Source organism: Oncorhynchus gorbuscha, linkage group LG13 (assembly GCF_021184085.1).
Source record: "Oncorhynchus gorbuscha isolate QuinsamMale2020 ecotype Even-year linkage group LG13, OgorEven_v1.0, whole genome shotgun sequence".
Taxonomy (NCBI): Eukaryota; Metazoa; Chordata; class Actinopteri; order Salmoniformes; family Salmonidae; genus Oncorhynchus; species Oncorhynchus gorbuscha.
This window is the reverse complement of record NC_060185.1, coordinates 93,803,344-93,826,845: the sequence shown is the minus strand read 5'-3', so window position 1 is coordinate 93,826,845 and position 23,502 is coordinate 93,803,344. Positions and strand designations below refer to the sequence as shown.

Sequence of the window (23,502 nt, the reverse complement as noted above, 5' to 3'; positions counted from 1 at the left end):
CAGAGAGGTAGGTAGGAGCAAGCCCATGTAATGCTTTGTAGGTTAGCAGTAAAACCTTGAAATCAGCCCTTGCTTTGACAGGAAGCCAGTGTAGAGAGGCTAGCACTGGAGTAATATGATCAAATTTTTTGGTTCTAGTCAGGATTCTAGCAGCCGTATTTAGCACTAACTGAAGTTTATTTAGTGCTTTATCCGGGTAGCCGGAAAATAGAGCATTGCAGTAGTCTAACCTAGAAGTGACAAAAGCATGGATTAATTTTTCTGCATCATTTTTGGACAGAAAGTTTCTGATTTTTGCAATGTTACGTAGATGGAAAAAAGCTGTCCTCGAAATGGTCTTGATGTGTTCTTCAAAAGAGAGATCAGGGTCCAGAGTAACGCCGAGGTCCTTCACAGTTTTATTTGAGACGACTGTACAACCATTAAGATTAATTGTCAGATTCAACAGAAGATCTCTTTGTTTCTTGGGACCTAGAACAAGCATCTCTGTTTTGTCCGAGTTTAATAGTAGAAAGTTTGCAGCCATCCACTTCCTTATGTCTGAAACACATGCTTCTAGTGAGGGCAATTTTGGTGCTTCACCATGTTTCATTGAAATGTACAGCTGTGTGTCATCCGCATAGCAGTGAAAGTTTACATTATGTTTTCGAATAACATCCCCAAGAGGTAAAATATATAGTGAAAACAATAGTGGTCCTAAAACAGAACCTTGAGGAACACCGAAATGTACAGTTGATTTGTCAGAGGACAAACCATTCACAGAGACAAACTGATATCTTTCCGACAGATAAGACCTAAACCAGGCCAGAACATGTCCGTGTAGACCAATTTGGGTTTCCAATCTCTCCAAAAGAATGTGGTGATCGATGGTATCAAAAGCAGCACTAAGGTCTAGGAGCACGAGGACAGATGCAGAGCCTCGGTCCGATGCCATCAAAATGTCATTTACCACCTTCACAAGTGCCGTCTCAGTGCTATGATGGGGTCTAAAACCAGACTGAAGCATTTCGTATACATTGTTTGTCTTCAGGAAGGCAGTGAGTTGCTGCGCAACAGCCTTCTCTAAAATCTTTGAGAGGAATGGAAGATTCGATATAGGCCGATAGTTTTTTATATTTTCTGGGTCAAGGTTTGGCTTTTTCAAGAGAGGCTTTATTACTGCCACTTTTAGTGAGTTTGGTACACATCCAGTGGATAGAGAGCCGTTTATTATGTTCAACATAGGAGGGCCAAGCACAGGAAGCAGCTCTTTCAGTAGTTTAGTTGGAATAGGGTCCAGTATACAGCTTGAAGGTTTAGAGGCCATGATTATTTTCATCATTGTGTCAAGAGATATAGTACTAAAACACTTGAGCGTCTCTCTTGATCCTAGGTCCTGGCAGAGTTGTGCAGACTCAGGACAACTGAGGTTTGGAGGAATACGCAGGTTTAAAGAGGAGTCCGTAATTTGCTTTCTAATAATCATAATCTTTTCCTCAAAGAAGTTCATGAATTTATCACTGCTAAAGTGCAAGTCATCCTCTCTTGGGGAATGCTGCTTTTAGTTAGCTTTGCCACAGTATCAAAAAGGAATTTCGGATTGTTCTTATTTTCCTCAATTAAGTTAGAAAAATAGGACGATCGAGCAGCAGTAAGGGCTCTTCGGTACTGCACGGTACCATCCTTCCAAGCTAGTCGGAAGAATTCCAGTTTGGTGTGGCGCCATTTCCGTTCCAATTTTCTGGAAGCTTGCTTCAGAGCTCGGGTATTTTCTGTGTACCATGGAGCTAGTTTCTTATGAGACATTTTTTTAGTTTTTAGGGGTGCAACTGCATCTAGGGTATTGCGCAAGGTTAAATTGAGATCCTCAGTTAGGTGGTTAACGGATTTTTTGTCCTCTGGCGTCCTTGGGTAGGCAGAGGGAGTCTGGAAGGGCATCAAGGAATCTTTGTGTTGTCTGTGAATTTATAGCACGACTTTTGATGTTCCTTGGTTGGGGTCTGAGCAGATTATTTGTTGCAATTGCAAACGTAATAAAATGGTGGTCTGATAGTCCAGGATTATGAGGAAAAACATTAAGATCCACAACATTTATTCCATGGGACAAAACTAGGTCCAGCGTATGACTGTGAGAGTGAGTGGGTCCAGAGACATGTTGGACAAAACCCACTGAGTCGATGATGGCTCCAAAAGCCTTTTGGAGTGGGTCTGTGGACTTTTCCATGTGAATATTAAAGTCACCAAAGATTAGAATATTATCTGCAATGACTACAAGGTCTGATAGGAATTCAGGGAACTCAGTGAGAAACGCTGTATATGGCCCAGGAGGCCTGTAAACAGTAGCTATAAAAAGTGATTGAGTAGGCTGCATAGATTTCATGACTAGAAGCTCAAAAGACGAAAACGTCATTTTTTTTTTGTAAATTGAAATTTGCTATCGTAAATGTTAGCAACACCTCCGCCTTTGCGGGATGCACGGGGATATGGTCACTAGTGTAGCCAGGAGGTGAGGCCTCATTTAACACAGTAAATTCATCAGGCTTAAGCCATGTTTCAGTCAGGCCAATCACATCAAGATTATGATCAGTGATTAGTTCATTGACTATAATTGCCTTTGAAGTAAGGGATCTAACATTAAGTAGCCCTATTTTGAGATGTGAGGTATCATGATCTCTTTCAGTAATGACAGGAATGGAGGTGGTCTTTATCCTAGTGAGATTGCTAAGGCGAACACCGCCATGTTTAGTTTTGCCCAACCCAGGTCGAGGCACAGACACGGTCTCAATGGTGATAGCTAAGCTGACTACACTAACTATGCTAGTGGCAGACTCCACTATGCTGGCAGGCTGGCTAATAGCCTGCTGCCTGGCCTGCACCCTATTTCATTGTGGAGCTAGAGGAGTTAGAGCCCTGTCTATGTTGGCAGATAAGATGAGAGCACCCCTCCAGCTAGGATGGAGTCCGTCACTCCTCAGCAGGTCAGGCTTGGTCCTGTTTGTGGGCGAGTCCCAGAAAGAGGGCCAATTATCTACAAATTCTATCTTTTGGGAGGGGCAGAAAACAGTTTTCAACCAGCGATTGAGTTGTGAGACTCTGCTGTAGAGCTCATCACTCCCCCTAACTGGGAGGGGGCCAGAGACAATTACTCGATGCCGACACATCTTTCTAGCTGATATGCACGCAGAAGCTATGTTGCGCTTGGTGATCTCTGACTGTTTCATCCTAACATCGTTGGTGCTGACGTGGATAACAATATCTCTATACTCTCTACACTCGCCAGTTTTAGCTTTAGCCAGCACCATCTTCAGATTAGCCTTAACGTCGGTAGCCCTGCCCCCGGGTAAACAGTGTATGATCGCTGGATGATTCGCTTTAAGTCTAATACTGCGGGTAATGGAGTCGCCAATGACTAGAGTTTTCAATTTGTCAGAGCTAATGGTGGGAAGCTTCGGCGTCTCAGACCCCGTAACGGGAGGAGTAGAGACCAGAGAAGACTCGGCCTCTGACACCGACCCGCTGCTTAATGGGGAGAACCGGTTGAAAGTTTCTGTCTGCTGAATGAGCGACACCGGTTGAGCGTTCCTACAGCATTTCCTTCCAGAAACCGTGAGAAAGTTGTCCGGCTGCGGGGACTGTGCCAGGGGATTTATACTACTATCTGTACTTACTGGTGGCACAGACGCTGTTTCATCCTTTCCTACACTGAAATTACCCTTGCCTAACGATTGCGTCTGAAGCTGGGCTTGCAGTACAGCTATCCTCGCCGTAAGGCGAGCACAGCGGCTGCAATTAGAAGGCATCATGTTAATGTTACTACTTAGCTTCGGCTGTTGGAGGTCCTGACGAATCGTGTCCAGATAAAGCGTCCGGAGTGAAAAAGTCGAGGAAAAAATAAATATATGAACGGTAATTAAAAAGTGAAACCCGTAAAGTTGTCAGGTAGCAAAATAGGTTGGCAACAAAACGCACAGCAATACACACCATCCTATATAACTACTGTCTATACACACCATCCTATATAACTACAGTCTATACTGTCTATACACACCATCCTATATAACTACAGTCTATACTGTCTATACACACCATCCTATATAACTACTGTCTATACACACCATCCTATATAACTACTGTCTATACACACCATCCTATATAACTACTGTCTATACACACCATCCTATATAACTACTGTCTATACACACCATCCTATATAACTACTGTCTAGACACAGTATCCTATATAACTACTGTCTATACACACCATCCTATAAGTACTGTCTATACACACCATCCTATATAACTACTGTCTATACACACCATCCTATATAACTACTGTCTATACACACCATCCTATATAACTACTGTCTAGACACAGTATCCTATATAACTACTGTCTATACACACCATCCTATAAGTACTGTCTATACACACCATCCTATATAACTACTGTCTATACTGTCTATACACACCATCCTATATAACTACTGTCTATACACACCCTCCTATATAACTACTGTCTATACACACCATCCTATATAACTACTGTCTGTACTGTCTATACACACCATACTATATAACTACTGTCTATACACACCCTCCTATATAACTACTGTCTAGACACAGCATCCTATATAACTACTGTCTACACTGTCTATACACACCCTCCTATATAACTACTGTCTATACACACCATCCTATATAACTACTGTCTATACTGTCTATACACACCATCCTGTATAACTACTGTCTATACACACCCTCCTATATAACTACTGTCTATACTGTCTATACACACCATCCTATATAACTACTGTCTATACACACCATCCTATATAACTACTGTCTATACACACCATCCTATATAACTACTGTCTATATACACCATCCTATATAACTACTGTCTATACTGTCTATACACACCATCCTATATAACTACTGTCTATATACACCATCCTATATAACTACTGTCTATATACACCATCCTATATAACTACTGTCTATACACACCATCCTATATAACTACTGTCTATACACACCATCCTATATAACTACTGTCTATACACACCATCCTATATAACTACTGTCTATACACACCATCCTATATAACTACTGTCTATACACACCATCCTATATAACTACTGTCTATACTGTCTATACACACCATCATATATAACTACTGTCTATACACACCATCCTATATAACTACTGTCCATACTGTCTATACACACCATCCTATATAACTACTGTCTACACTGTCTATACACACCATCCTATATAACTACTGTCTACACTGTCTATACACACCATCCTATATAACTACTGTCTATACACACCATCCTATATAACTACTGTCTATACTGTCTACACACACCATCCTATATAACTACTGTCTATACACACCATCCTATATAACTACTGTCTAGACACAGCATCCTATATAACTACTGTCTATACACACCATCCTATATAACTACTGTCTATACACACCATCCTATTTAACTACTGTCTATACTGTCTATACACACCATCCTATATAACTACTGTCTATACTGTCTATACACACCATCCTATATAACTACTGTCTATACACACCATCCTATATAACTACTGTCTATACTGTCTATACACACCATCATATATAACTACCGTCTATACACACCATCCTATATAACTACTGTCTATACACACCATCCTATATAACTACTGTCTATACTGTCTATACACACCTTCCTGTATAACTACTGTCTATACACACCATCCTATATAACTACTGTCTATACACACCATCCTATATAACTACTGTCTATACTGTCTATACACACCTTCCTGTATAACTACTGTCTATACACACCATCCTATATAACTACTGTCTATACACACCATCCTATATAACTACTGTCTATACTGTCTATACACACCATCATATATAACTACTGTCTATACACACCATCCTATATAACTACTGTCTATACTGTCTATACACACCATCCTATATAACTACTGTCTATACACACCATCCTATATAACTACTGTCTATACTGTCTATACACACCATCCTATATAACTACTGTCTATACACACCATCCTATATAACTACTGTCTATACTGTCTATACACACCATCCTATATAACTACTGTCTATACACACCATCATATATAACTACTGTCTATACTGTCTATACACACCATCCTATATAACTACTGTCTATACACACCATCCTATATAACTACTGTCTATACACACCATCCTATATAACTGCTGTCTATACACAGCATCCTATATAACTACTGTCTATACACACCATCCTATATAACTACTGTCTATACACACCATCCTGTATAACTACTGTCTATACACACCATCCTATATAACTACTGTCTATACACACCATCCTGTATAACTACTGTCTATACTGTCTATACACAGCATCCTATATAACTACTGTCTATACACACCATCCTATATAACTACTGTCTATGCTGTCTATACACACCCTCCTATATAACTACTGTCTATACACACCATCCCGATATAACTACTGTCTATACACACCATCCTTATAACTGCTGTCTATACACAGCATCCTATATAACTACTGTCTATACTGTCTATACACACCATCCTATATAGCTACTGTCTATACTGTCTATACACACCATCCTATATAACTACTGTCTATACACACCATCCTATATAACTACTGTCTATGTAACGGATGTGAAAAAGCTAGCTTAGTTAGCGGTGGTACGCGCTAAATAGCGTTTCAATCGGTGACGTCACTTGCTCTGAGACCTTGAAGTAGTAGTTCGCCCTTGACCTGCAAGGGCCGCGGCTTTTGTGGAGCAATGGTTCGAGGGTGACTGTTGTTGATGTGTGCAGAGGGTCCCTGGTTCGCGCCCGGGTATGGATGAGGGGACGGTCTAGAGTTATACTGTTACATCTATACAAACCATCCTATATAACTACTGTCCATACTGTTGGAGCTAGAAACACAGGCATTTTGCTGTACTGTTGGAGCTAGAAACACAGGCATTTTGCTGTACTGTTGGAGCTAGAAACACAGGCATTTTGCTGTTCTGTTGGAGCTAGAAACACAATCATTTTGCTGTACTGTTGGAGCTAGAAACACAATCATTTTGCTGTACTGTTGGAGCTAGAAACACAATCATTTTGCTGTACTGTTGGAGCTAGAAACACAATCATTTTGCTGTACTGTTGGAGCTAGAAACACAATCATTTTGCTGTACTGTTGGAGCTAGAAACACAATCATTTTGCTGTACTGTTGGAGCTAGAAACACAGGCATTTTGCTGTACTGTTGGAGCTAGAAACATAATCATTTTGCTGTACTGTTGGAGCTAGAAACACAATCATTAGATATTACTGTACTGTTGGAGCTAGAAACACAGGCATTTTGCTGTACTGTTGGAGCTAGAAACACAATCATTTTGCTGTACTGTTGGAGCTAGAAACACAATCATTAGATATTACTGTACTGTTGGAGCTAGAAACACAGGCATTTTGCTGTACTGTTGGAGCTAGAAACACAATCATTTTGCTGTACTGATGGAGCTAGAAACACAATCATTAGATATTACTGTACTGTTGGAGCTAGAAACACAATCATTAGATATTACTGTACTGTTGGAGCTAGAAACACAGGCATTTTGCTGTTCTGTTGGAGCTAGAAACACAATCATTTTGCTGTACTGTTGGAGCTAGAAACACAATCATTGTGCTGTACTGTTGGAGCTAGAAACACAATCATTGTGCTGTACTGTTGGAGCTAGAAACACAGGCATTTTGCTGTTCTGTTGGAGCTAGAAACACAATAATTTTGCTGTACTGTTGGAATGTATGAAACACAATCACTTTTGCTGTACTTTGGATAAAACACAATCATTTTGCTGTACTGTTAGAGCTAGAAACACAGGCATTTTACTGTACTGTTGGAGCTAGAAACACAATCATTTTGCTGTACTGATGGAGCTAGAAACACAATCATTTTGCTGTACTGTTGGAGCTAGAAACACAGGCATTTTGCTGTACTGTTGGAGCTAGAAACACAATCATTTTGCTGTACTGTTGGAGCTAGAAACACAGGCATCATTTTTCTGTACTGTTGGAGCTAGAAACACAGGCATTTTGCTGTTCTGTTGGAGCTAGAAACACAATCATTTTACTGTACTGTTGGAGCTAGAAACACCATCATTTTACTGTGCTGTTGGAGCTAGAAACACAGGCATTAGATATTACTGTTCTGTTGGAGCTAGAAACACAAGCATTAGATATTACTGTTCTGTTGGAGCTAGAAACACAAGCATTAGATATTACTGTACTGTTGGAGCTAGAAACACAAGCATTAGATATTACTGTTCTGTTGGAGCTAGAAACACAAGCATTAGATATTACTTTACTGTTGGAGCTAGAAACACAGGCATTTTGCTGTACTGTTGGAGCTAGAAACACAATCATTTGCTGTACTGTTGGAGCTAGAAACACAAGAATTAGATATTACTGTACTGTTGGAGCTAGAAACACAGGCATTTTGCTATACTGTTGGAGCTAGAAACACAATCATTTTGCTGTACTGTTGGAGCTAGAAACACAATCATTAGATATTACTGTACTGTTGGAGCTAGAAACACAAGAATTAGATATTACTGTACTGTTGGAGCTAGAAACACAATCATTTTGCTGTACTGTTGGAGCTAGAAACACAATCATTTTGCTGTACTGTTGGAGCTAGAAACACAATCATTTTGCTGTACTGTTGGAGCTAGAAACACAATTTTCACTGTTTAGAAACACAATATTTTACTGTACTGTTGGAGCTAGAAACACAGGCATTTTGCTATACTGTTGGAGCTAGAAACACAATCATTTTGCTGTACTGATGGAGCTAGAAACACAGGCATTTTTCTGTACTGTTGGAGCTAGAAACACCATCATTTTACTGTGCTGTTGAAGCTAGAAACACAGGCATTAGATATTACTGTACTGTTGGAGCTAGAAACACAAGCATTAGATATTACTGTTCTGTTGGAGCTAGAAACACAAGCATTAGATATTACTGTACTGTTGGAGCTAGAAACACAAGCATTAGATATTACTGTACTGTTGGAGCTAGAAACACAGGCATTTTGCTGTACTGTTAGAGCTAGAAACACAGGCATTTTGCTGTACTGTTGTAGCTAGAAACACAGGCATTTTGCTGTACTGTTAGAGCTAGAAACACAGGCATTTTGCTGTACTGTTAGAGCTAGAAACATAATCATTTTGCTGTTCTGTTAGAGCTAGAAACACAAGCATTTTGCTGTACTGTTGGAGCTAGAAACACAATCATTTTGCTGTACTGATGGAGCTAGAAACACAGGCATTTTGCTGTACTGATGGAGCTAGAAACACAATCATTTTACTGTACTGTTGAAGCTAGAAACATAATCATTTTGCTGTACTGATGGAGCTAGAAACATAAGTATTTTGCTGTACTGTTGGAGCTAGAAACATAAGTATTTTGCTGTACTGATGGAGCTAGAAACACAAGCATTTTGCTGTACTGTTGGAGCTAGAAACACAAGTATTTTGCTGTACTGTTGGAGCTAGAAACATAATCATTTTGCTGTACTGTTGGAGCTAGAAACATAATCATTTTGCTGTACTGTTAGAGCTAGAAACATAATCATTTTGCTGAACCTGCAACAACATCTACAAAATATGTGTACACATCAAATACAATGGTTATTTTATTTGTTCTTTCAACTGTGGTACCTATTATTGCCTTTAGGGGGAGCCAGTTGTTCTGGTAGCTGTTACTAAACCATAACACACTGAAGCACTAGTCTTTACTGTAGCTATAAACACCTATGATGCATGAATAATAGCCTTGTATTAACCTGGGTCTGATGTCTTGCAGGCTATAAGAAGAGCATGGAGGAAGCTATCCAGTCAGACACCTCAGGGCGCTTCAGTCAGATCCTCACATCGCTGGTGCAGGTAACGTAGGTAACGTAGGTAACGTAGGTAACGTAGGTAACGTAGGTGACGTAGGTAACGTAGGTGACGTAGGTAACGTAGGTAACGTAGGTGACGTAGGTGACGTAGGTGACGTAGGTAACGAGGTGGCCGGTAACGTCGGTAACGTCGGTAACGTAGGTAACGTAGGTAACGTAGGTAACGTAGGTGACGTAGGTGACGTAGGTAACGTAGGTAACGTAGGTGACGTCGGTAACGTCGGTAACGTCGGTAACGTCGGTGACGTAGGTGACGTAGGTAACGTAGGTGACGTAGGTAACGTAGGTGACGTAGGTAACGTAGGTAACGTAGGTGACGTAGGTGACGTAGGTAACGTAGGTGACGTAGGTAACGTGGGTAACGTAGGTGATGTAGGTAACGTAGGTGACGTAGGTAACGTAGGTGACGTAGGTGACGTAGGTGACGTCGGTAACGTAGGTGACGTAGGTAACGTCGGTGACGTAGGTAACGTAGGTAACGTAGGTAACGTAGGTGACGTAGGTAACGTAGGTAACGTCGGTAACGTCGGTAACGTAGGTAACGTTTATTCCCTCATACTGTACATCTACAAAACAACAGGCCATAAGGTATGGTAACGAGGTAATTCTATAGGTGACGTAGGTAAGTTTATTCTACATAATATAATAATAATAATAACAATAAGGTGACGTAGGTGACTTCCTCCCCCAGGTGACGGGGTGACGTGAGGTAAGGGTCCAGCCGACTAGGTGACAGAGCATTGGTGGACGCCCAGGTGACGTGAGGTAACATCAGGCAACGTGGGTGACGTGAGGTAACGAGGTAGATTTTCAACGGGTAATCGGTTGGTAACGTCGGTAACGCGTGGTAACGTCGGTAACGTCGGTAACGTCGGTAACGTCGGTGCGTGGGTGACGAAGGTGACGTCGGTAACGTCGGTAACAGGTGGCGTAGGTGACGTAGGTGACGTGGGTGACGGGGTTATTAGGTGGCGTAGTGGTGATTCGAGGTGACGTCGGTAACTGGTAACGTGGGTGACGTCGAAGACTCTAACGACGGAGGTATTAGGTTCATGAGTATCCTCTGTACCACGGAGGTCCCACATCTCAGGAGAGGTAACCAGAGGAAACACTAACGTTTATTCCCTCATACTGTACATCTCAAAACAACAGGTACCAGAGATAACACTGAGTTTAGTTTATTCTACATAACAATGACCCACTTCTCCCCCAGGGGGCGAGAGAGCAGGGTCCAGCCGACTGTGACAGAGCATTGGTGGACGCCCAGGTGAGTACATCATGCAACATGACTTTCGCTCGTTAGATTTTCAACGGGATTTATTATGGAATAGTGTTGATTCTCTTTTCAGGAACTGGCCGATGCCTGTAACGAAGACTCTGACGACATGGAGATTAAGTTCATGAGTATCCTCTGTACCTGGAGCTTCCCACATCTCAGGAGAGGTACCAGAGAAACACTGTTTAATCACTACTGACCACATCTCAGAGAGGTACCAGAGAAACACTATTTAATCACTATTGACCACATCTCAGAGAGGTACCAGAGAAACACTATTTAATCACTATTGACCACATCTCAGAGAGGTACCAGAGAAACACTATTTAATCACTATTGACCACATCTCAGAGAGGTACCAGAGAAACACTGTTTAATCACTATTGACCACATCTCAGAGAGGTACCAGAGAAACACTATTTAATCACTATTGACCACATCTCAGAGAGGTACCAGAGAAACACTATTTAATCACTATTGACCACATCTCAGAGAGGTACCAGAGAAACACTATTTAATCACTATTGACCACATCTCAGAGAGGTACCAGAGAAACACTATTTAATCACTATTGACCACATCTCAGAGAGGTACCAGAGAAACACTGTTTAATCACTATTGACCACATCTCAGAGAGGTACCAGAGAAACACTATTTAATCACTATTGACCACATCTCAGAGAGGTACCAGAGAAACACTGTGTTAGCACTAATGCGGTATTATATAGACATATTATTGGATATATAAGCCTCGATATCTGGCTTTTATGATTGACGATTAACATGTCATTTCTGTTTCTCAGTGTTCCAAGAGTTTGTTCGATGCAGCAATAAGGACATTGAACAGATCATCAAGAAGGAGATGTCTGGAGACGTGAAACAGGCCATGTATGGCCTAGGTAAGGATTGTTCTGCATGGACTGCTTACTGACCTATTTAGGCCCTTGACTCCAGAGTGGAGTATAGGTCATTGGGGCGGCAGGGTAGCCTGGACTAGTAACCGGAAGGTTGCTGGTTCAAATCCCTGAGCTGACAAGGTACAAATCTGTCGTTCTGCCCCTGAACAGGCATTTAACCCACTGTTCCTAGGCCGTCATTGTAAATAAGAATTTGTTCTTTAACTGACTTGCCTGGTTAAATAAAGGTTAAAAAAAAATTGAGGCTGTTGACAAATGACATCTTACAGGTTTGGCTATTGTAATATTTTGTTTGTTGTTGACCTATCATATCTCTCTTTCTCTCTGCAGTTCGGAGTGTAAAGAACCAGTCTAATTACTTTGCTGAGCGCCTGTACAAAGCCATGAAGGTAGGTCTATTTTGTCTCCTTTTACAAAATGGCTCACATTGCAGTCCAGCTATATTTTACTGGCCTGTGGATAGCTAGCTAAATGCAGTTTTTACTAGGCTAGATGTTAGTACTAGCAGGGGATGGATTTTCTGAGCAGTTCATGTTGTTTATGTCTACCTGGTAGGCTATGTACTATGTGTTTTGTGTTGTGTTTGTGTTTTGTGTTATTTTGTGTTGTGTTTGTTTTGTGTTTGTATTGTGTTGTGTTTTGTATTGTGTTGTGTTTTGTATTGTGTTTTGTATTGTGATTGTTTTGTGTTTGTATTGTGTTGTGTGTTTTGTATTGTGTTTTGTGTTGTGTTTTGTATTGTGTTGTGTTTTGTATTGTGTTTTGTGTTGTGTTTGTGTGGACCCCAGAAAGAGTATAGATGTTGATACTTCAACAGTGAATACCAGGGATCCAGCTATATGGATAACCATGTGGCTCTTTCCTCTCCCCAGGGTATGGGCACAGACGACAGGGCTCTCATCCGCATCATGGTCTCACGCAGCGAAGTCGACCTTTTCAACATTCGCAAAGAGTTCAAGGAGACTCACGACTGTTCTCTCCATGAATTCATCCAGGTAGAAACCATGGTTGTAAGTTTTTATATTTTACATGGAGATTAACACACTGCTGTCTACTGTCTGCTGTGCTTTACATATCCCTGTACCCTCACACTGTCTGTCTGTCTGTCTGTCTGTCTGTCTGTCTGTCTGTCTGTCTGTCTGTCTGTCTGTCTGTCTGTCTGTCTGTCTGTCTGTCTGTCTGTCTGTCTGTCTGTCTGTCTGTCTGTCTGTCTGTCTGTCTGTCTGTCTGTCTGTCTGTCTGTCTGTCTGTCTGTCTGTCTGTCTGTCTACTCTGCTGCACATACTCTTTTGATCGAGACGAAATGTTCTCTATAGCTTCCTGTGTTGGGTGGGGCTTTTGGCGCTGCGGATGCCAAAATACAGCTGTTTAGGAATTTCCCCTGCGTGCTCAACTTCCTTTATGTAAGCCGCCGAGCGTGATTGGCTAGGAGATGCCGAGGCAGGAAGTGCCTCAATAACAGATCTATACTGGCTCTCACATGTAAAAAACAAAACAAAAAAACCCACAAAAAACAGGGTTCACTAAATGTCACCCTATACCCTATGTAGTGAACAACCCTATTGGTCCTGGTTGAAAGTAGTGCACTTTCGAGAGAATAGAGTTCCATTTGGGTCACTCTCCCCAGTCATAACTTCTGCAGGTTAGGGTGGCCCTTAAATAATGTCTATGATATTATTACCAACTGTGCTATTTTTTAAATATTTTTTTTCACATTGTTTGTAACTTATTTTTGTACATAATGTTGCTGCTACCGTCTCTTATGACCCGAAAAGAGCTTTGCAACATCCGATGTGAACAAGACCTTTAAACAGGTCAACATTCAGAAGGCCGTAGGGCCAGACGGATTACCAGGACGTGTACTTCGAGCATGCGCTGACCAACTGGCAAAGTGTCTTCACTGACATTTTCAACCTCTCCCTGACCCAGTCTGTAATACCTACATGTTTCAAGAAGACCACCGTAGTCCCTGTGCCCAAGAAGAACGCAACGGTAACCTGCCTAAATGATTACCGCTCCGTAGCACTCACGTCAGTAGCCATGAAATGCTTTGAAAGGCTGGTCATGGCTCCCATCAACACCATTATCCCAAAAACTCCACACTGCCCTCGCACTCCACACTGCTCTTTCCCACCTGGACAAAAGGAACACCTATGTGAGAATGCTGTTCATTGACTACAGCTCAGTGTTCAACACCATAGTGCCCACAAAACTCATCACTAAGCTAAGGACCCTGGGACTAAACACCTCCCTCTGCATCTGGATCCTGAACTTCCTGACGGGCCGCCCCCAGGTGGTAAGGGTAGGCAACAACACATCTGCCACGCTGGTCCTCAACACTGGGGCCCCTCAGGGGTGTGTACTTAGTCCCCTCCTGTGCTCCCAGTTCACCCATGACTGTGTTGCCCCGCACGACTCCAACACCATCTTTTTTTAAATTTTATTAATATTCTTTTTTTTGCATTTTCCAATTAAGAACATTCAAAACAAAAGTGAAAAGATATTAGACAACGATAGGACAAAGGGACATAATATGACCGTCCGTATAATTCTATATGAGTGAGTGAAGTTTATTCTACATTCTACAGTTTATTCTACATAACAATACCCATCGTGCTCTTCCTCCCCCCAGGGGGCGAGAGAGTATACCACGGGTATGACGTTGGTAACCAGTGTATAATAGCAATAAGACACCTCAGGGGTTTGTGATATATGGCCAATATATCACGGCTAAGGGCTGTGTCCAGGCACTCCGCGTTGCGTTGTGCATAATAACAGCCCTTAGCCGTGGTATATTGGCCATATACCACACCCCCTCGGGCCTTATTGCTTAATTATATAATATGTGATATAATAACGTATACTGTTCTGTTCGAACACTCAGTAAAAGAGGCACTAAATACTCCTTCCTCTCAATGTGTGTTCAATTTTGTGTTCAAAATTTGAATGTGTTCCAAATGGCCCCGTTTCCTAAATAGGCCATTTGGGACGGAGACTGTTTTAGTAAGTTCCTAAAAAGCTGTTGCTTCCTCTTTCAGGGTGATACCTCAGGGGACTACCGTAAGACCCTGCTGATGCTGTGTGGAGGACAAGACTAGAACCAGAACCACCCAGCAGGCTTCCAGAAGGCTCTAGAACACCAGTGGAGCTTCTGGAACACTCTAGAACACCAACTGAAGCTGTCAATCTACCGGTCAACTGTGCTGTGCGTACATCCCCATTGAACCCCGTGGGGATAATCAGTCTGCTCTGTTTGTCCCACACCGCTGCCACTCCTCTGCCAAAAGTGACCTATGACCTCAACAGCCTCCCCATATAGTCCCTGTTCCGTTCAGCCTTCCTAGCTTCCTTGAAGTAATCACAGATCTAATTTGGTTCAAGTGATTTTAGGGTGCTAACCTTGCAATACTTACACTTATCACTAACTAATGATGCATTTGTAAAGAAGTGGAACAGGAGCCAAAGCTCTGTGCTGTCACCTCCGTGTCAGCTAGCCTGTCTTCTTCATGTCAAATCTTTTTTTACAGAACTTCTGTAGTGTTAGTGGTATTTACATTGAACGTGAGAGATAGGAAACTGCTTGCCTATGTGTCTAACTCTCAACCTATTGAAGACTTCTTTTTTTTGTATAGCGCTTCTACAATGCGATAGGTCAATAGGTCATCCATCCAATGAATACTGTATGGTTTTAGGCACGTTACATTGTTTCGCCTGATAATTAAAGGGATGCGTCGTAGTTATGAATTCTGTTTCCTTGTCTTTATTTGAAGACTGATTTGACTGATAAGATATGATCTATATTATGACAAATACATATAAACATGCATAAATGTTCTAACAGCATTGAATACATTTCAACCAAATTCCGCTTAGGTCCATATTGTGTGTAAAAATGCACATATTGTGTGTAAAAATGCACATATTGTGTGTAAAAATGCACATATTGTGTGTAAAAATGGACATATTGTGTGTAAAAATGGACATATTGTGTGTCATTTGGCTGAGATCATTTTAAAGCCCTGTGTTGATCTCTGCTGACAGTGCTCCAGATATAGCAGGACCGTGTCAATGTCTCTACGTACCAAATGGCACGTTGTCCCCTATATAGTGCACTACTTTTGACCAGAGCCCTATATGAGCCCTGGTCAAAAGTAGTGCACTACATAGGGAATAGGGTGCCATTTGGTACGTGTCACTGTGGTTCACTATGTTTAGCTACCCGGGTAGCTGTTGGGTGCAGTTCAATGATTAACTATTGATGTTGGCAGAGGGGTACTGGGCAGAGCTTTAGAATCAGGAAACTCCCTACTTACATCCTAAACAACACCCTATTCCCTACACAGTGCACTTCTTTTAACCAGACCCCTATGGGTTCAGGTCAAGTGTAGTGCACTATTTAGGGAATAGGCTACCACTTTGGACACGGGCACTTTTATATAATTCACTCAATGCCTCTCCCACTGAACCAACAGTACATAAAAGTTAACCAATCTTTAAAAAACAGGATGTTGTAGTCTTCTCAGTCCTCGTAAATCACTGTGTCTCATTAAAGACGGGTTGATGCCCGTCATCACAGTCATCAAAAGGGTATTCGTAGATAAATTGCCATTTTCTTTTTAAATCACATCCATTTTGTTCTTTATTTCATACACTTTGGCAGGACGATGAGAGATCTCTAAATTATATATCATCTCTGGCATATACAGTTAGTGTGCACAATATTAAGAACACCTGCTTTTCCCATAATATAGACTGGTGAAAGCTATGATCCCTTATTGAAGTCAATTTTTAAATCCACTTAAAACAGTGTATATGAAGGGGGTGATGAGACAGGTTAAACAAGGATTTGTTTTGTTGTTGTTGTTGTGCGCCATTCAGAGGGTGAATGGGCGAGACGAAATGTCAGTGTCTTTGAATGGGGTATGGTAGTAGGTGCCAGGGTCACCGGCTTTGTGCCAAGAACTGCAACGCTACTGGATTTTTCACGGTCAACAGTTTCCCGTGTGTATCAAGAATGATCCACCTCCCAAAGGACGTCCAGCCAAAGCATCGGAGTCAACATGGACCATCGATGTGGAACGTGGGGGGGGGGGGGGGGGTGCTACCCAATATTAGGAGAAGGTGTTCTTAATGTTTTGTACACTCAGTGTATAGTTAGTTACGTGTACAGTTAGAATCAGTGGAGGCTGCTGAGGGGATGTAGTAGTCTGATAGTGGAGGCTGCACAGTAGTCTGACATTCTATATTTTAACCACAGAAGGTTGGTGGCACCTTAATTGAGGCGGACGGGCTCGTGATAATGTCTGGAACGGAGTGAATGGAATGGCATCAAACACTGTAGAAACCATGTGTTTGAAATCATTCCACTGATTCCTCTCCAGCCATTATCACGAGTCTCCTGTCTGTTCAGCGCTATCAGAGCCTTTCTCCTCTCCTGCACTGTCGGAGTCTCCCGCCTGTTCAGCGCTATCAGAGCCTTCCTCCACTACAGCACTGCCGGAGCCTCCTGCCTGTTCGGAGCAGCCTGAGCTGTTAGTCTGCATGAAGCAGCCAGAGCTGTCAGTCTGCATGAAGCAGCCAGAGCTGTCAGTCTGCAAAGAGCTGCCAGTCTGCAAGGAGCTGTCAGTCTGCAAGGAGCAGTCAGAGCTGTCAGTCTGCAAGGAGCTGTCAGTCTGCAAGGAGCTGTCAGTCTGCAGGGTGCTGTCAGTCTGTATGAAGCAGCCAGAGATGTCAGTCTGTATGAAGCAGCCAGAGCTGTCAGTCTGTATGAAGCAGTCAGAGCTGTCAGTCTGTATGAGGCAGTCAGAGCTGTCAGTCTGTATGAAGCAGCCAGAGCTGTCAGTCTGTATGAAGCAGCCAGAGCTGTCAGTCTGTATGAAGCAGCCAGAGCTGTCAGTCTGTATGAAGCAGTCAGAGCTGTCAGTCTGCATAAAGCAGCCAGAGCTGTCAGTCTGTATGAAGCAGCCAGAGCTGTCAGTCTGTATGAAGCAGCCAGAGCTGTCAGTCTGTATGAAGCAGTCAGAGCTGTCAGTCTGTATGAGGCAGTCAGAGCTGTCAGTCTGTATGAAGCAGCCAGAGCTGTCAGTCTGTATGAAGCAGCCAGAGCTGTCAGTCTGTATGAAGCAGCCAGAGCTGTCAGTCTGTATGAAGCAGTCAGAGCTGTCAGTCTGCATAAAGCAGCCAGAGCTGTCAGTCTGTATGAAGCAGCCAGAGCTGTCAGTCTGTATGAAGCAGCCAGAGCTGTCAGTCTGTATGAGGCAGTCAGAGCTGTCAGTCTGTATGAGGCAGTCAGAGCTGTCAGTCTGTATGAAGCAGCCAGAGCTGTCAGTCTGTATGAGGCAGTCAGAGCTGTCAGTCTGTATGAGGCAGTCAGAGCTGTCAGTCTGTATGAAGCAGCCAGAGCTGTCAGTCTGTATGAGGCAGTCAGAGCTGTCAGCCTGCATGGAGCAGTCAGAGCTGTCAGTCTGTATGAAGCAGCCAGAGCTGTCAATCTGCATGAAGCAGCCAGAGCTGTCAGCCTGCATAGAGCAGCTAGATCCGCCAGTCAGCCATGATCTTCTAGATCTGCCAGTCAACCAGATTCTTCCAGATCTGCCAGTCAACCAGAATCTTCCAGATCTGCTAGTCAACCAGAATCTTCCAGATCCGCCAGCCAGCCAGGATCTACCGGAGCCTACTACCTGCCTGAGCTTCATCTCAGTACTGGGCTTCCTCTCAGTTCCGGGCTTCCCCTCAGTCCCGAGCTGCCCCTCAGTCCCGAGCTTCCCCTCAGTCCCGAGCTGCCCCTCAGTCCCGAGCTTCCCCTCAGTCCCGAGCTGCCCCTCAGTCCCGAGCTTCCCCTCAGTCCCGAGCTGCCTCAGTCCCGAGCTGCCCCTCAGTCCCGAGCTGCCCCTCAGTCCCGAGCTGCCCCTCAGTCCCGAGCTGCCCCTCTGTCCCGAGCTGCCCCTCAGTCCCGAGCTTCCCCTCAGTCCCGAGCTGCCCCTCAGTCCCGAGCTGCCCCTCAGTCCCGAGCTGCCTCAGTCCCGAGCTGCCCCTCAGTCACGAGCTGCTCCTCAGTTCAGTGGGGTTCTGGGTGAGGACTATTAGGCCATGGTCGGCGGCGAGGTTGGATTATTCCGGGACGCGAAGGGGAGGAACTATGACTTTAATGGAGTGGGGTCCACATCCCGAGCAGGAACCGCCACCATGGACAGACGTCCACCCGGACCCTCCCTATGGTTTTGAGGTGCTTCCGGGAGTCCGCACATTAGGGGGGGGGGGGGTTCTGTCACGCCTTGGTCTTAGTATTTTGTGTTTTCTTTAATTATTTGTTCAGGCCAGGGTGTGACATGGGGTTATTGTATTGTCGTATTGGGGTTTTTGTAGGCATTGGGATTGTGGTTGATTAGGGGTGTGTCTAGTATAGGATTGGCTGCCTGAGGCTGTTCTCAATCAGAGTCAGGTGATTCTTGTTGTCTCTGATGGGGAACCGTATTTAGGTAGCCTGGGTTTCGCTTTGTATTTCGTGGGTGATTGTTCCTGTCTCTGTGTAGTGTTCACCAGATAGGCTGTAATTAGGTTTCACGTTCCGTTTGTTGTTTTTGTATTTATTAGTTATTTCATGTATCGTACCGTTTCTTTCTTCATTAAAGACATGAGTAACCACCACGCTGCATTTCGGTCCGACTTTCTTTCGACAAACGAAGAACGCCGTTACAATGATAAATTATGTATGATGTACTGTATGATGTATGATGTACTGTATGTTGTATGATGTACTGTATGATGTATGATGTACTGTATGATGTATGATATACTGTATGGTGTACGGTATGTTGTATGATGTACTCTATGATGTATGATGTACTGTATGTTGTATGATGTACTGAATGATAAATGATGTATGATGTACTGTATGTTGTATGATGTATTGTATGATGTATGATGTACTGTGTGATGTATGATGTACTGTGTGATGTTTGATGTACTGTATGATGTACTATATGATATACTGTATGATAAATTATGTATGATGTATGATGTACTGTATGATGTATGATATACTGTATGATGTACGGTATGTTGTATGATGTATGATGTACTGTATGATGTACTGTATGATGTACTATATATGATGTACTGTATGATAAATTATGTATGATGTACTGTATTATGTATGATGTACTGTATGATGTATAATGTACTGTATAATGTATGATGTACTGTATGATGTATACTGTACAGTATGATGTACTGTATGATGTATGATTTACTGTATGATGTATAATGTACTGTATAATGTATGATGTACTGTATGATGTATGATGTACTGTATGAAGTATGATGTACTGTATGATGTATGATGTACTGTATAATGTACTGTATGATGTATGATGTACTGTATGATGTATGATGTACTGTATAATGTATGATGTATGATTTACTGTATGATGTATGATGTACAGTATGATGTATGATGTACTGTATGAAGTATGATGTACTGTATGATGTATGATGTACTGTATAATGTACTGTATGATGTATGATGTACTGTATAATGTATGATGTATGATTTACTGTATGATGTATGATGTACAGTATGATGTATGATGTACTTTATGATGTATGATGTACTGTATAATGTACTATGTACTGTATGATGTACTGTATGATGTATGATGTACTGTATGATGTATGATGTACTGTATAATGTATGATGTACTGTATGATGTATGATGTACTGTATGGTGTACTGTGTGATGTATGATGTATCATATACTGTATGATGTATCATGTACTGCATAACATATGATGTACTGAATGATGTATGATGTACTGTATCATGTATGTACTGTATGGTGTATGATGTCATGTTTGATGCATGATGTACTGTATGATGTATGATGTACTGAATGATATATGATGTACTGTATGATGTACTGTATGATGTACTGTATGATGTACTGTATGATGTATGATGTACTGTATGATGTATAATGTACTGTATGATATATCATGTACTGTATGATGTATCATGTACTGCATAAAATATGATGTACTGAATGATATATGATGTACTGTATCATGTATAATCAAATCAAATCAAAATCAAATCAAATTTATTTATATAGCCCTTCGTACATCAGCTGATATCTCAAAGTGCTGTACAGAAACCCAGCCTAAAACCCCAAACAGCAAACAATGCAGGTGTAAAAGCACGGTGGCTAGGAAAAACTCCCTAGAAAGGCCAAAACCTAGGAAGAAACCTAGAGAGGAACCGGGCTATGTGGGGTGGCCAGTCCTCTTCTGGCTGTGCCGGGTAGAGATTATAACAGAACATGACCAAGATGTTCAAATGTTCATAAATGACCAGCATGGTCAAATAATAATAAGGCAGAACAGTTGAAACTGGAGCAGCAGCACAGTCAGGTGGACTGGGGACAGCAAGGAGCCATCATGTCAGGTAGTCCTGGGGCACGGTCCTAGGGCTCAGGTCCTCCGAGAGAGAGAAAGAAAGAGAGAATTAGAGAGAGCATATGTGGGGTGGCCAGTCCTCTTCTGGCTGTGCCGGGTGGAGATTATAACAGAACGTGGCCAAGATGTTCAAATGTTCATAAATGACCAGCATGGTTGAATAATAGTAAGGCAGAACAGTTGAAACTGGAGCAGGAGCATGGCCAGGTGGACTGGGGACAGCAAGGAGTCTCTCATGTCAGGTAGTCCTGGGACATGGTCCTAGGGCCCAGGCCAGTTGAAACTGGAGCAGCAGCATGGCCAGGTGGACTGGGGACAGCAAGGAGTCATCATGTCAGGTAGTCCTGGGGCATGGTTCTAGGGCTCAGGTCCTCCGAGAGAGAGAAAGAAAGAGAGAAGGAGAGAATTAGAGAACGCACACTTAGATTTACACAGGACACCGAATAGGACAGGAGAAGTACTCCAGATAAACAAACTGACCCTAGCCCCCCGACACATAAACTACTGCAGCATAAATACTGGAGGCTGAGACAGGAGGGGTCAGGAGACACTGTGGCCCCATCCGAGGACACCCCCGGACAGGGCCAAACAGGAAGGATATAATGTACTGTATGATGTATAATGTACTGTATGATGTATGATTTACTATGTGATGTATCATGTACTGCATAACATATGATGTACTGAATGATATATGATGTACTGTATGATGTACTGTATAACGTATGATGTACTGTATGATTTACTCTATGTGATGAGCTGTATTTGTGAGTGCAGCTGTTGTCAAGCCGTCTCAGAGTTAAAAGCGAAAGGAGAAAAAAAAGGGTTTTGAGAGAGGAGGAAATCCCCTAAATCAGGCCAAGAGATCCATGGCAACATGTAGAGTGCAGTCTGCACCGTGCACCAGCCCAACACTGTTCATTTAAACTGCACCGTGCACCAACCCAACACTGTTCATTTAAACTGCACCGTGCAGCAGCCCAACACTGTTCATTTAAACTGCACCGTGCAGCAGCCCAACACTGTTCATTTAAACTGCACCGTGCACCAGCTCAACACTGTTCATTTAAACTGCACTGTGCAGCAGCCCAACACTGTTAATTTAAACTGCACTGTGCAGCAGCCCAACACTGTTCATTTAAACTGCACCATGCAGCAGCCCAACAGTGTTCATTTAAACTGCACCGTGTAGCAGCCCAACACTGTTCATTTAAACTGCACCGTGCAGCAGCCCAACACTGTTCATTTAAACTGCACCGTGCAGCAGCCCAACACTGTTCATTTAAACTGCACCGTGCAGCAGCCCAACACTGTTCATTTTAAACTGCCAACACTGTTCATTTAAACAGCAGGCCAACACTGTTCATTTAAACTGCACCGTGCAGCAGCCCAACACTGTTCATTTAAACTGCACCGTGCAGCAGCCAACACTGTTCAGCAGGCCAACACTGTTCATTTAAACTGCACCGTGCAGCAGCTCAACACTGTTCATTTAAACTGCACCGTGTAGCAGCCCAACACTGTTCATTTAAACTGCACCGTGCAGCAGGCCAACACTGTTCATTTAAACTGCACCGTGCAGCAGCCCAACACTGTTAATTTAAACTGCACCGTGCAGCAGCCCAACACTGTTCATTTAAACTGCACCGTGCAGCAGCCCAACACTGTTCATTTAAACTGCACCGTGCAGCAGGCCAACACTGTTCATTTAAACTGCACTGTGCAGCAGCCCAACACTGTTCATTTAAACTGCACCGTGCAGCAGCCCAACACTGTTCATTTAAACTGCACCGTGCAGCAGCCCAACACTGTTCATTTAAACTGCACTGTGCAGCAGGCCAACACTGTTCATTTAAACTGCACCG

General features: G+C 42.7%; 1 protein-coding gene across 3 annotated transcripts in view; it reads left to right on the top strand.

The window, feature by feature from the left end:
* Positions 1-15,928, top strand: part of LOC123993744 (annexin A6-like) — a 133,891-nt gene extending 117,963 nt beyond the window's left edge. For 2 of the 3 annotated variants that reach the window (XM_046296191.1, XM_046296192.1), the window contains 7 exons: positions 9,895-9,974; positions 11,205-11,258; positions 11,341-11,434; positions 12,071-12,166; positions 12,515-12,573; positions 13,057-13,194; positions 15,223-15,928. In XM_046296191.1, the coding sequence (XP_046152147.1) occupies positions 9,895-9,974; positions 11,205-11,258; positions 11,341-11,434; positions 12,071-12,166; positions 12,515-12,573; positions 13,057-13,194; positions 15,223-15,282 (581 nt within the window). In that variant the 3' untranslated portion in view covers positions 15,283-15,928. The remainder of the gene's footprint in view (positions 1-9,894; positions 9,975-11,204; positions 11,259-11,340; positions 11,435-12,070; positions 12,167-12,514; positions 12,574-13,056; positions 13,195-15,222) is intronic. The other variant, XM_046296193.1, reaches the window with a different exon arrangement.
* The last annotated feature ends 7,574 nt before the right edge of the window (positions 15,929-23,502 follow it).